The 13,952-nt window shown below is 40.6% G+C and overlaps 1 protein-coding gene across 1 annotated transcript in view; it reads left to right on the top strand.

The window, feature by feature from the left end:
• The first annotated feature begins 19 nt into the window (after nucleotides 1–19).
• Nucleotides 20–13,952, top strand: part of KIN (Kin17 DNA and RNA binding protein) — a 35,542-nt gene continuing 21,609 nt past the window's right edge. The window contains exons 1-5 of the mRNA XM_055331799.1: nucleotides 20–177; nucleotides 5,285–5,379; nucleotides 9,733–9,776; nucleotides 9,860–9,982; nucleotides 11,210–11,391. Coding sequence (XP_055187774.1) covers nucleotides 64–177; nucleotides 5,285–5,379; nucleotides 9,733–9,776; nucleotides 9,860–9,982; nucleotides 11,210–11,391 — 558 coding nt within the window. The 5' untranslated portion in view covers nucleotides 20–63. The remainder of the gene's footprint in view (nucleotides 178–5,284; nucleotides 5,380–9,732; nucleotides 9,777–9,859; nucleotides 9,983–11,209; nucleotides 11,392–13,952) is intronic.

Here is a 13,952-nt window from a genome sequence, read left to right as displayed (position 1 = left end):
TCCTTCCGCTTCCGGTTGGCGGGGCGCTGGGCTTGGGGAGAGTCGTCGCTGCCGGTGGTCGCGATGGGAAAGTCCGATTTCCTTACCCCGAAGGCCATTGCCAACAGGATCAAGTCCAAGGGGCTTCAGAAGCTGCGCTGGTACTGCCAGATGTGCCAGAAGCAGTGCCGGGACGAGGTAAGCGGGCCCGGGGTGGGGGGGTGTCCCGGGGCGGGGGGGTCCGCGCTGGGCGACCAGCTGCCCGCCTCCCCGGGCGGCCTCACCTGCAGCGCTCGCGCGGGGGGAGCCGGGGGGTCGGGCGCCTCATCCCTCCGCGAGCTTACCCCAGGAAGGAGTGACCTGGGAAAAGGTTCCGCAGCTCTCCGGGACGGGAAGCTGCTCCTCTAGCCGCGTCCTAGAACGGCGGCGCAGGAGGGGGCAGCGCCAGGCCTGGGGATAGCAGCAGTCCTGACTCGACGCGGCCCGGGAGGCTCGGGGTGACTAGGCTCCAGGCCTCCTGTCGGGGTCGGACGACGCCGCTGGCAGGTGTTTCTGCAGCGCGGGCAGCACTGCTGTGGATGGACCGTGGTCGCGCAGCCGCGCCGCTTCCCACCCGTGTAGTGCGGGGCAGGTCGCTTGCATTCCCCCTGCCTGTTGGCTAGTCTCGTTAAGTGGGAATAAGAATTGCACCAAGCAGGGGAGGGCCCCTGGGTGGCTGGCTCAGCGGTTGAGCATCTGCCTTGGGCTCAGGGCGTGACCCCGGGGTCCTGGGATCGAGGCCTGCACCGGGCTCCTCTGTCTGTGTGTCTCCGCCTCTCTCTGTCTCTGTGTCTCATGAATAAATACAAGCTTTTTTTTTTTTTTTTTTTTAATTTTAAAGGGAGGATTGTACCTACCGGTAAGATTGGGAGTTTTTTTTTTTTATTATTATTATTATTATTATTTTAGATTGGGAGTTTTAAATCCATGAATGATGTGGCCGTGGCTGGGGAAGGCGGGCTGTCTTTGGGCAGCTCTTAGAAACTTTGGTATAGGGGTCCCATGAAGTCTATATTTTTTTCTCTCATTGTTGAGGCGGATGATAAAGCACCTTGAAGAACTGAGAGCAAGCTAGTGACAGGCTCATCATCTCTGGACATTGAGTTGGATTGCGTAGGTGCAGGGGAATGTTGGATAATCAGAAGGATAACCCTCCTCCAGGGTTTCCGCCGGCGGGGGATTAGATGCTTCGGGATGGACTCACACTGAATAACACCGACACAGTCTTTTTTTTCTTTTTTATCTCTCTCCACTTCTCTTTTTTTAGTAGTCAAGGTGAAATTCTCACACAGAAAACAAGAGGCTAATCCCATGAACATGCATGTATCTATGACCCATATTTAACATTCTTTTTTTTTTAAGACTTTATTTATTTATTCATGAGAGACACACAGAGAGAGAGGCAGAGACACAGGCAGAGGGAGAAGCAAGCTCCATGCAGGGAGCCCGATGTGGGACTCAATCCCAGGACTCCAGGATCACATCCTGGGACGAAGGCAGGCACTAACCCGCTGGGCCACCGGGCTGCCCCGTATTTAACATTCTAAGCAACTTGTCTGTCTTTGCTTTTTTCTGAAATATGTTAAAGTATATTGCAAACCTTGGGACATTTCATCACTACATACTTAAGTATGCATCTCTAAGATATTTGGGTCTCTCTCTCTCTCTCTCTCTCTTTTTTTTAGGATTTTTATCTTATTTATTTGAGAGAGAGAAAGCATGAGCAGGGGAAGGGGAAAAGGCAGAGCGAGGAGCAGGATGATTGGGACTTCATTCCAGGACCCAGGACCTGATCCAAAGACAGTTGCTTAACCAAGTGAGCCACCCAGGGTCCCCGTCTAAAACACTCGGACCTTTTTCTAGGTAGCCACAATACCCATCAGCCCACATAACAAAATTAATAATTTCCTTCTGTCTTCTGAAACATACTCCATATTCACTTGTCCTCCCTCCCTTGTTCCCACAGATGCTTTTTATTTATTTATTTTTATTTTTAAAAGAGTTTAACTATTCATGAGAGACACAGAGAGAGAGGCAGAGACACAGGCAGAGGGAGAAGCAGGCCCCCTGCAAGGAGCTCCATGCAGGACTCGATCTCGGGAATCCAGGATCAGGCCCTGAGCCAAAGGCAGACACCCAACTGCCGAGCCACCTAGGTGTCCTGCACAGATGCTTTTTAAAAGTTTTTTCAAACCATGATCAAATCAAAAGCTATGAATTGGATGTGTTATTAGGACTTTAAAAAATATTTTTTAAGAGCAATTTTAGGTTCACAGCAATAAAGAGTGGAAGGTACAGAGCTTTCCCATAGATAGGCCTCACTACAGCTTCCCCCATCAGCATCTTGCAAAAGAGCAGTACTTTTTTACAATCAATAAAGTTACATTGATACGTCATCATCTCCAAAGTTTACAGTTTATGGTACCGTTCACTCTACATGTTGGACATTCTATGTGTTTGGACAAATGTATAATGACATATACCCATGATTATAGTATCATACAGAATATAGTTTCACTGCCTTAAAAATCTCTGCGCTCTGGATTATTAGAACTTTTAATCCTTTCTCAGTTCTAAACTGAATATAGACCCCACTTCCCTCACCCTTTCTCCTGACCCCTGAAACCCAATTATTTTTCTTTTCTTTTTTTTAAATTAATTTTTTATATGAGTATAGTTGACACACATTACACACACATTAGTTACATTAGTTTCAGGTGTACAACCTAATTTATATCTTAGACTATAATCCTGTTTATACCTTATGCTGTGTTCACAAATGTAGCTGTCTGTCACATATCACATTATTTTATTAACAATAGCGTTGACTATTTTCCCTATGCTGTACCTTTTATTTCCATGACATTCGTTCTATCACTGGGCGCATGTATCTCCCACTCCCCTTCACTTGTTTTGCCATCCTCTAATCCCCCTCCCCAGCAACTGTCAGCTCTCTGTGTTTATAGGTCCAATTGTGCTTTTGTTTTTGTTTATCCCTTAGTTTTTTAGATTCCACATATAGGTGAAATCATAAAAAATTTGCCTTTCTCTGACTTATTTCACTTAGCATAATACAGCCTGGGTCCATCCATATGGTCACAAATGGCAAGATCTCATTCTTTTTTATACAGCTGAGTACTATTCCACTGTGTATGTCTTCTTTATCCATCTTCTTTGTCTGTTCATCTATCAGTGGATGCTTGATTGCTTTGTCATTCTTTTGTTTTTCTGACATTGACTTGAAGAGACTGGGCTGGTAACTGCCTTGGAGCATTGCCACTTTCTGGTATAAAACAATCAGGTTTTCTTATGGTTATCTTTCACCTTCTTTCTCTAATTTATAGTTTCTATAAACCAGAACTTAGATATGAAGGCTTGATTAGGTTCAGGTTAAATATTTTAGGGAAGAACTACTTTATAGGTGATCCTGTGTATTTCGTATTATATCACAAAAGGAAGCCCATAATGTCTGATAGTGCTAAGATTTTTAAATAAAGATGACAGCCTGTAAAGTAATGTTAGAAAGTAATATTTTCCCTTACTAGCAAGTAACTGGTAAGGAATTACCTAGGTTCCCATCAGCCTTTTACTTAGGTGTTTTAGTATCTGTGATTGAGTCCATTATTGCCATAAGATTTGCAAAGTGGTTATTTTTCTATATTTTTCTAAATGTATTATTGGCTACCATTCTTTTATAAAAAGAGCTTTTTCTCATTAATTAGGACTGTTTGGTTATCCTTAAATGTTACCCTAAAATATAATTCCTATGGGAAAAGGAGATTAAAGGCTTAATTCTTTCTTTTAGTTGCCAACTTCAGAGTAAGATACTTGTGGTGGTTCTGTCCTGTTTGCCCTCAAATCTATTCGTTGCCTTCCCTACCTGGGAGGGTGGCCTGCGGGAGGAGAAGTTGACCCTTCCAAGGTCTTCCCCTGTCTCCCTAGCTCTCAGTATCCAAACATTGAGGGGGAGGAGGTCAGATCCAGAGTACTCCCTGCCACCCCCCACCAGCCCATCCACTCTCATGGGTTTCTTGAATTTAATAACATCATTTTGTTTTCATTTTATTGATTTATTTTTAACTTAGGGAATGTAGTACTGGTTTTCATTCATGAGACTGATACTAAGTTTCCTTTTAAGATATCTTTAAGTAAAAGTAAGGCACAGGTGGTACACAGATGAGGCAGAAATAGTGTGAGTAGACTGTGGGTGATCAAAGCTTAGGAAGCTAAGCAAGATGGAACGTTGACATCAGGCCAGAGACATGGGATAGAGCAGAGGGACACTAGAAGAGTTCTGAAGGAGGCTGAGTGGACTTAGTGACGATGGAAGGCAGACATAGAGGAGGATTCCAGGATGCCTGACTCTGGGGTCCTGGCTCGGGTGACGGGTGTGTGATTGTGCTGTTCACTGAGTGGGGAATATGGGAGGACGGACACATTTTCATTTCTATTTCTAGTGAAGAATCAGGTGTAAATGTTGAGTAGATACAAAACCAAAACTTAGAATTTTTTTTATTAACCATCAGAAGAAGATGAAATTTAGTATATTTAACATGAGGTTTCTGTAGTATGCCACAATATCTTTTGGATAATGAATTGAAGTAGAGGGGATCCCTGGATGGGGCAGCGGTTTGGCGCCTGCCTTTGGCCCAGGGCGCGATCCTGGAGACCCGGGATCGAGTCCCACGTCGGGCTCCCGGTGCATGGAGCCTGCTTCTCCCTCTGCCTATGTCTCTGCCTCCCTCTCTCTGTTTGTGTGACTATCATAAATAAAATTAAATTAAAAAAAATGAATTGAAGTAGAGAAAAGTGAGTGAAAATAGTCCCCTTAAAAGAAATTCACTACTGACCCATTTTACTTCATTACATCTCTCTAAGTGCTTGCACAGCACTACATGAAGTAGGTGTCCAATAGAATTTGTTAAAGTGATTTTAAAAAGTCACTCTTTTGTTACTGTGCCCAGTCATGTTTCTTATTAATGTGTGTTTTCCAAAGCACTGTTTTTCTGCCTTTTTAATCTCCTGGATTATTCTTTAATAACAGTGTTGCATAACTCAACCTTGTAAAAAACTTGTTTAAAAAAATGATAGTGTGTTTAGAGCTAGTTATTTTTCTCTTTTTTTCCCTTTTCTTTATTGTTTGTTTTTTCAACTTATCATCAAAGAGCAGCTTTTTAGGGTTGATTAAATACTTTTCTTTAGGGCCTATTATGATGACCTAGATGACCTAAATCAGAATGTAACTACTACCTTTCCATTTTTGTAGAATGGCTTCAAATGTCACTGTATGTCTGAATCTCATCAGAGACAACTCTTGCTGGCTTCTGAAAATCCTCAGCAGTTTATGGATTATTTTTCAGAGTAAGTAGCTTGAGGACATCCTTTCTCATAAGCTTTATTCTGTTGGACTCTTAGTAGATGCTTAGTATTTTCTATATTGGGAGCTCTGTTCATTCTTTACACATTAACACAATAGCTGTATTATCTTGTGCTCAGGTTTTGTTTTCCTTTGACAATTTATTATAGCGTAAAATTGTTTTTTTTTTTTTTTTTTTTTAACATAAAATTGTTGCAGAAGTGGGTCCCACAATTTAGTCTTGCACTTCCAACATAAACTGTCTTCATTCCAACTCAGTTGTGGCTAAGAGCACAGCCCTGGAGTCAGACTGTCTGCTTTGAACCCTGCAAATCCAGGCTTCTCTACTCATGAGCTGTGTGACTTTGGCTGAAACACATTTGTCTGTGCTTTTGTCTTCTCATCTGTAAAATGGACCTAAAGACAGCACCCTCTTCCAAGCGTTCTTTTTATTTTATAAAGTTTATATAAGGATTAATAAATTAATACTTTTTAAAAGTTTTATTTTGTTTTAAGATTTTTTTTTTATTTATTCATGAGAGACACAGAGAGAGAGGCAGAGACCAGGCGGAGGGAGAAGCAGGCTCCTCACCAGGGAGCCCAATGTGAGACTCGATCCCAGAACTCTGGGATCACACCCTGAGCCAAAGTCAGACACTCAACCACTGAGCCACCCAGGTGTCCCAATGAATTAATATTTTTAAAGTGTTTACAAGAGTACTCAGTACTCGATGAATAGCTGTAAATTATTACTATTAATGTTTAGTTTTGTTTCTACCTGTTTCTTTCCAAAGTTCTAGACCTTTTGTACTTAGGATCCCTTTACACCCTTAAAAATTATTGAAGAGCAGCCCTGAAGAGCTTTTGTTTATGTTTGATATTGATACTTGATTTTAATATATTGGTATTTGTAAAATAGGGATTAAAAATGAAAAAATTAATGTATTAATTCATTTAAAATAACAGTATTAAACCTATCACATGTTAAAATAATTTTTTTAATTTAAAAATGTATTTTTTAAAACAAAACAAAACAAAAATAAGAATGACGTTTACATATTTGCAAATCTCTTTAGTGTCTTAATGCTTTCTTTTTTTTTAAGATTTATTTATTTATTTATTTATTGATTCGAGAGAGAGAGAGAGAGAGAGGCAGAGACACAGGAGGAGGGAGAAGCAGGCTCCATGCAGGGAGCCCGACTTGGGACTCCATCCCAGGCCTCCAGGATCACGCCCTGGGCTGAAGGCAGGCACTTTAACTGCTGAGCCACCCACGGGTCTAGGGGTAATATTTTAATAGCCTTTTTCAGTTAATTTTGGATATTCTTCTTTGATACTGCATCAAAACGATAGCATGGTAGTTTCTTAAACTTTTTTTTTTAACTTATTTTTTTTATTATTTTAGAGAGAGAACATGCATACTCATGCACAAACTGGAGGAGGGGCAGAGGAGGAGATAGAATCTACAAGCAGACTGTCCGCTGAGGGTGGAGCCCAATGCAGGGTTCAGTCCCAGGACCCTGAGGTCATGACCTGAGCTGAAATCAGGAGTCAGTGGCTCAACTGACTGAAGCCCCCAGGCCACGCTGGCATGGTAGTTCCTTAAAGATTTGTTGTGTGGAATCTGAAACCATATCAGTGAACTTTTTAAACTCTAGTACCTTATGATCTCTTGATCTTTTACTTTTTTTAAATTTTATTTATTTATTTATGAAAGACACAAAGAGAGAAGCAGAGACATAGGCAGATCCCAGGGCTCTGGGATCATGACCTGAGCCAAAGGCAGACGCTAAACCACTAAGCCACCCAGATGTCCCTCGATCTTTCACTTTAAGCAGATCTTGTACCCATGCATGATTTTATAGCATCATGTATTGGTCATTTGGAAGATATTCATTTACTGAGTATCCCAAATGGTGACACGTTTTGTTACACAGTAGCATAAAATCATATTTATTAATGTTAGCACTTGTTATCAGAAATGTCTTTAAGTTTTGGGAAATACATCGAACTCACAGTGGCTGATGCTAGTTTACCAGATTCAAATTTTTGCTTGCAGCTCAAATTTTATCATTGGCAACAAAATACTGTCAGTTGTTCTCCTTGACATGACACACTTTGTTTAGTTTTGAAAAAAATGTCTACTAAATATCTAATCCGGAATAATCATGGCTGATTTGTCAGTCATTCTTTCAAATAAAAATGGTGCTCTTTGGAAAAAGGTAGTTCAGCACATAGCTCAAACATTCACACAAGTACTTTGTTTAAGACAACCCCTGTGCAGCAACAGAAATGATTTATTCCTAATCCCATTTCATCACACGGGATGTTAGAAAGATATAGCCCCAAAGATTGAGATTGAATCCCATTAATGATAGTGCTTCATCAGGGATGTTCTCAATGAAATGGGCATTGACTTTCACTGTGAGTACATGAAGCATACCTGGGCTGCTAGTACAGTTTGGTCTCACCACCCACCTCCTTGACTTGGCTAAGATGCCAGCAGGTTCACCCTGCGTTGCTTTTGTGCCATCAAGGCAAGTAGCATAGAGAAAAGACAAAAGTTCTTTATCTGTGAACCACCTAAAACCATCTGGAATACCACTGGGCTGCATGTGCCACACTTGGGGAAATGTCATTCTGGCAAGAACCATCCACACTGGAGCCTTCCTCTCTACCCCGCCATTCACTGCATCCACAGTAGCTGCCCTCCGCCTCCAACAGCCTCCTGAAGGGTCGCTTGTGCCTATTTCCATCTTCCTGGGTATCTGTTTTCACTGTCCATGAACACCTCTCTGTTTACCATTCTTTCCTGGCTTTCCTCCTCACCCTCCTCCTCCCTCTGCTTACTTTTTTCCTTAACCCCTCTGCCTGTCCCCACAGCAGCTCAAATGCAGGAATTTTCTTCAGGGTGCCTGCTTGGCTTCTTTTCATCCATAGCACGCAGGCTCCAGGAGTTCCATTCTTCCAGCTGCTAACCTTCATGTGGGATGACTCCTGAATCTTAATTTTCATTCCTAACATCTGTCTTAAGTTGCAGATTTTTTTTTTCTGCACAATTCTGTATTTCTGAAGGTTGTCTCTCTCAAAGCCAACATTTTAAAACTAAAGGCAGTATCCTGCCCACCACACCTGCCTGTTATCCTGGGCTGTCTGAAGCCCCTGTTTTGATTCTCCTCCACAGTGTCCTTTCAACATGTATCCTTTCCATTCTCACAGTTCTAGCAATAGTTCCCATCATCTCTCACCTAAAGTAATTCCGTGACTTCCCCTCACTGGTCTCCCAGCTGCAGCTTCTCCTCCTGCACATATTTTTTGCCCGTGGATCACAAACCATACAGGCATCATGAGCACCTGGAGGGCTTGTGACAACAGTGGCAGGTCCTGATTCAGAAGATCCGAGCTGGGGCTAGAGACTTGGCATTTCTACCTGGTTCCCAGGCAATGTCAATGCTGCTCTTCTGGGGGCCACCCTTGGAGAATTCTTGTTTGGTACTTTCCACAGGATTATCTTTTTAAATCACAGATTTTCACGGACTAATTCCTAAATAATGATCTGGTGCTTTTCCACTGCATGCATAAGACCCACCCTCTTCAAGGTGCTTCTAAGATAAGCCCTACCAGTTTTTCCAGCTATGTGTTCCACCCCCACCCCGTTATTCTCTTCTGTCCCACTGTATCCCTCCTACCTGACTACTCTCAACATTAGCTTGATTAGATGATCATTTCCCTCCCAGACGTGATATTTTCATGTCCCTCTGCCTGCTGGGAATGGCCTTCTCTTCACTCTGAAGTTCTGTTTAATACTTCACTGCCCAAATTGGAGATCACCTCTGGGCATCTCCCTCAACTCCCATGATACTTTCTCATGTTTCTTTTGCAGTTTGATTTCTGTTATGGTGGATTCTGCTAGATTGTAACCTAGGTCAAGATTTATGTCTCATTCACCCATGTTTACCTAGCATGTAACACAGTACTCAGCGCAGAGGGACAGTAAATGCTAATTTCACATGTAATAAGGGGAGTTTGCTACCATCAAAAGAATGGTGTTATTATGCCACATTCAGTAGCAGTGAGACTTGTTGAAGGAGCCTCTGCAAAGATGTGTAGTCGCTTTGGTTACGGCTACTCTGCTAAGGCCAAAGGTTTCAACAGCAGATTGACTTTTCACTGTAATTCTTGAAAGCTATAATCTTTTGGGAATTCCTTCCTTTTTCAGTTTTTAAAGGTTTGTAACAGATACATAGATGTTTCATCTGTCCTTTGGGCATTCACACTGTATGATGGCTTACATTTCAGCAAGATGATGCTTTATATTTGTAGAATTACTGTAACGCACTCTTTCCTTTCCTTATTAGGGAATTCCGAAATGACTTTCTAGAACTTCTCAGGAGACGCTTTGGTAAGCATCCAGGTATTGTGCATATAATAACGTCATGCTCTTATAACCTGCACAGGAATGATGATGTCATATTTTGTTCTTAGGAACTAAAAGAGTCCACAACAACATCGTTTATAATGAATATATCAGCCACCGGGAGCATATCCATATGAATGCCACTCAGTGGGAGACTCTGACTGATTTTACGAAGTGGCTGGGCAGAGAAGGTAAGAATAAGACCATGATTTGAGTAGTTGTTACATGGCTCCAGTGCGGGGAGAGAGAATTGTCATAGTTTCTGAGTAAATTTATTGAAACGAGGGCGAGTAGGGCAATTCAAAATAGGTGGAAACACATATAATCTTCTAGGATTGATTTTGTGTGTTACACGTGATTATGAGTGGAATGGTTCTTTTGATTGGGCAGAGATGTATCACTGAAATTTTCATTTGGATTAAAATTTATTGTCAGTCCTTTCCCTCTCTTATCCCCATACTCATTTTACTTTCAGAAACTTTTGTTATAGGAGCTTTTTATTTTATTTTTTTTAAGATTGATTTATTTATTTTAGAGAGAAAGAGAGTCTGAGAGAGAGAGAGCCTGAGCAGTAGGGGTCGAGAGAGAATCTCAAGCAGACTCCACACTGAGTGCAGAGCCTGATGTAGGGCTCGATCTCATGACCCTGAGACTGTGACCTGAGCTGATCAAGAAACCAAGAGTTGGACACTTAACCAACTCGGCCACCCAGACGCCCCAAGGAGCCTTTTAAAAATTTGTTGCAGCTTTTTCCATTTCTGACCTTCATAGACTGAAGCTCAGGAGAAGAGAGGAGAAGGAAATTTTGTCAGTGTATTTCTTATTCAGTGTGTTACTTTATTTCATTTTTTTAAAAACTTATTATTATTTTTTAACATTTTATCTATCTATTCATGACAGAGAGAGAGAGAGATACAGGCAGAGGGAGAAGCAGGCTCCGCACAGGGAGCCTGACACAGGACTCGATCCCAGGTCTCCAGAATCACACCCTGGGCCAAAGGCAGTGCTAAACCACTGGGCCACCAGGGCTGCCCAACTTTATTTCATTTTATGGGGAAAATTTCTACTTAGTTAAGTTAGTAGAATATCATGTATTCCTTGGATGTTAAATAGTTAAATAATTACTAAGCAAGATAATACTTCTGTGTATTTCTCTTGCTTAAATAGTTGACTTAACCTAGCTAGTTAAAAACAATACAATTTTTTTCTGTTTAAGGACATAAAATATTTTACTTAAAACCTAAATTTCATCAACCATGAATATGGAAAATTTGTGTGCTGCATGAATGTGTGTTTTTGAATGTGTTTGAATGGATGTATTTGAATGAATAAGCGTATGATGCAGAGAGATAGAACACATTTGTATTTACTTTTAGTTTTGATTGTATACGAATTTGTCTTTTTTTTTTTTTTTTAAGGCTTGTGCAAGGTGGATGAGACTCCAAAAGGCTGGTATATTCAGTATATAGACAGAGACCCAGAAACTATCCGCCGGCAGCTGGAACTAGAGAAAAAAAAGAAGCAGGACCTTGATGATGAGGAAAAAACAGCCAAATTTATCGAAGAACAAGTGAGAAGAGGACTGGAAGGGAAAGAACAGGTGGGTGACAATATTATTCCAGGAAGCAACAGAGAAAGGTCTCAAGAAGCAAAATTTTTAAGTGTTGAATTGGGTTTTGTAGGTCTTGTTCCTTAATTAAGAGAAGAAAAAACTGTGGCCAAGTATAAAAGCCCAGGTTTTGGAGTTGAGACAAACCTGGGTTTGTGTGCTGATTGACTCACGATCTTGCAGAGTTATATACTCTCCTAAACCTCAGTTTCTGTATCTCTGAGGCAGAAGCGATAGCTAATGGGGAAGACATAGCAGATCATACTGCATGGCTGTAACGAATGTAGTGCTGGAATTAAAAACAGCGTGAGAGCCTAGAGGGCCAGCATTTGCCCCAGCCTGGGGAGGGTATAGACTGCCTGAAGGTAGATACAACCTCTGGGCTCAAAGAATGAACCCACAAAACCCAGCAAATAGGGGAAAGAGAACATGGTTCAGGTGGTTCAGGTGTTAGCATAACTAGAGTAAGGCATTTATTTTAACAAATATTTATTGGGTTCCCCTTATGTACCAGGCCTTTTTCTAGACACTGGGGATAAGTCAGTAAACAAAAGGTAAAATCCCCCCAACTCATGGTATTTATGTATCAAAAATCATGTGTGTACAGGAAAACATAACTTAGTATATATGTAAAATTACTAGCCATTGAGTATTTTTTAAAACCTTATTGTGGTATAAGATACATGTGATAAAGTATATGATGTGCGTTAATCTTAGGGTGACAGCTCAGTGAAATTTTACATATGTACATGCATATGTAAATGAATGGATGGGTAATAGATGGACCAAGACCCTATGTAGTGACCACACAGATCAAGATATAGAATGTTTCTAGGGTCATAGTCATTCCTAATTAAATTCCTCATTCCCAAGAAGGAACCAGTGTTCTAATGTACCACTGTTGATTATCTATCAGTGTGTTCTTGAACTTTGTAGAAATGTGATCCTATATTATACTCTCTATCTGACTGCTTTAACTCAAACAGAACGTTCTTCATGTTCACTGCACCTATCTTCTTTCCTATCAGTGTTTAAGTCTTGTTTTAAATTGATATCTCCTGTTCCATTGTAGAAACATCAGACAGTTTATCCATTCTCCTGTCGAGAAACATGTGGCTTGTTTTCAGTTTTTGGCTATTGTGAATACAGCTATTCTGATCATTAATGTACTTGTCTTATAGACGCTGTTTAGTACAGAGTGACGCAAGAGGTAGCAGGCAAGAGGAAAGTAAAGACCCATTTATTTAAGTTTTTTAAAAGATTTATTTATTTATTTATTCATTCATTCATTCATTCATGAGAGATACAGAGAGAGAGGGAGAGGCATAGGCAGAAGGAGGAGCAGACTCCTTGTGGGGACACCAATGCAGGACTCGATCCTTGGAACCCAAGCTCACAACCTGAGCTGAAGGCAGACACTCAAGCGCTGAACCACCCAGGTGTCCCTAAGATCCATTTATGAGTCAACTTATATACCATGTCAATTGACCTCCTTGATAAGTGGGTGGGTGCACATGTGTATCACGGTACTACTATCATATGCGTGCATTCACACAGTCTTTTAGGAGTTTTCTGTATTAAAATAAAAACAATGGTTAAACTGCTGTAATTGTCAAATTTCAACTCCTGCCAAAGATTAAAAGCTTTTTATTCTTGAAATTTTCTCACCTTTTTGAAATATAAACCTCTATTTTCTATAGAGGGAAAATGATAATTTCCTATTATGGAAGTAAAGAAGGATCACATCTTGTACAGAGGAAAGTGGTTTACTTTTTGGAATATTTTTGTTTTGTAACATTTTAGCTTAATTCCATTAAAATCTTCAAGTTACTTCGTACTTTTCAGGTGCGAATAGCATCTCCCCCCTAAAAGGCAGGGGAAGTCCTGCTTATTAGTACTTCCTCATTCCACTCTTAGATATTATCAGTTTTTAAAAAGTAATATATCTTTCGCCTTCCTTTGTGGGATCTTAATGGAGAAAAGAACAGCTCAATTGTTTCTCAAGAACATTTTTATTAGTAGAAACAATAATTAACATTTGTCAAACACTATCACAGGCGTTATGCTAAATGCTTCTTTATATCCTCCTGTTTTACCCTTATGACACCTCTAAATATGCATATTATTCCTATTTTAAAGACAGAATAATTGAGGCCCAGGGAGAGCAGGAGATTGACAGGCGACAAAGGTAATGGTGTGCAGAGGTGACTGGGTTTTACATTCGGGTCTGAGTTAGTCTTAGGCTCTTGATCTTACACTAAACTATCCCCTCCACTATGGAAAGGTTTTGCTTTTTAAAGTAATCCTCTAGCTAAAATTCTTAAGGCTTATTGTTTTATGTTGTATCCTGTTTAAATTGTAGTAGATATAAAAATGTAGATAAACTTCTGCAGTGTAGTACAGAGAAGCTACTTTTTTCCCCTTTAGAATAATTCTCAGTTGAAGAAAACTTATGACACATATAACTTTTTTAACTAGGAACTTAATCATTTTAGAACTGCATGTTGGAGCTGTCTTACAATATGGGTAGCAAGTCACAATTTGGGATGATT

Source organism: Nyctereutes procyonoides, unplaced genomic scaffold (assembly GCF_905146905.1).
Source record: "Nyctereutes procyonoides isolate TBG_1078 unplaced genomic scaffold, NYPRO_anot_genome, whole genome shotgun sequence".
Taxonomy (NCBI): Eukaryota; Metazoa; Chordata; class Mammalia; order Carnivora; family Canidae; genus Nyctereutes; species Nyctereutes procyonoides.
Note: the sequence above shows the minus strand (reverse complement) of the source record. Positions and strands in the feature narration are given on the sequence as shown.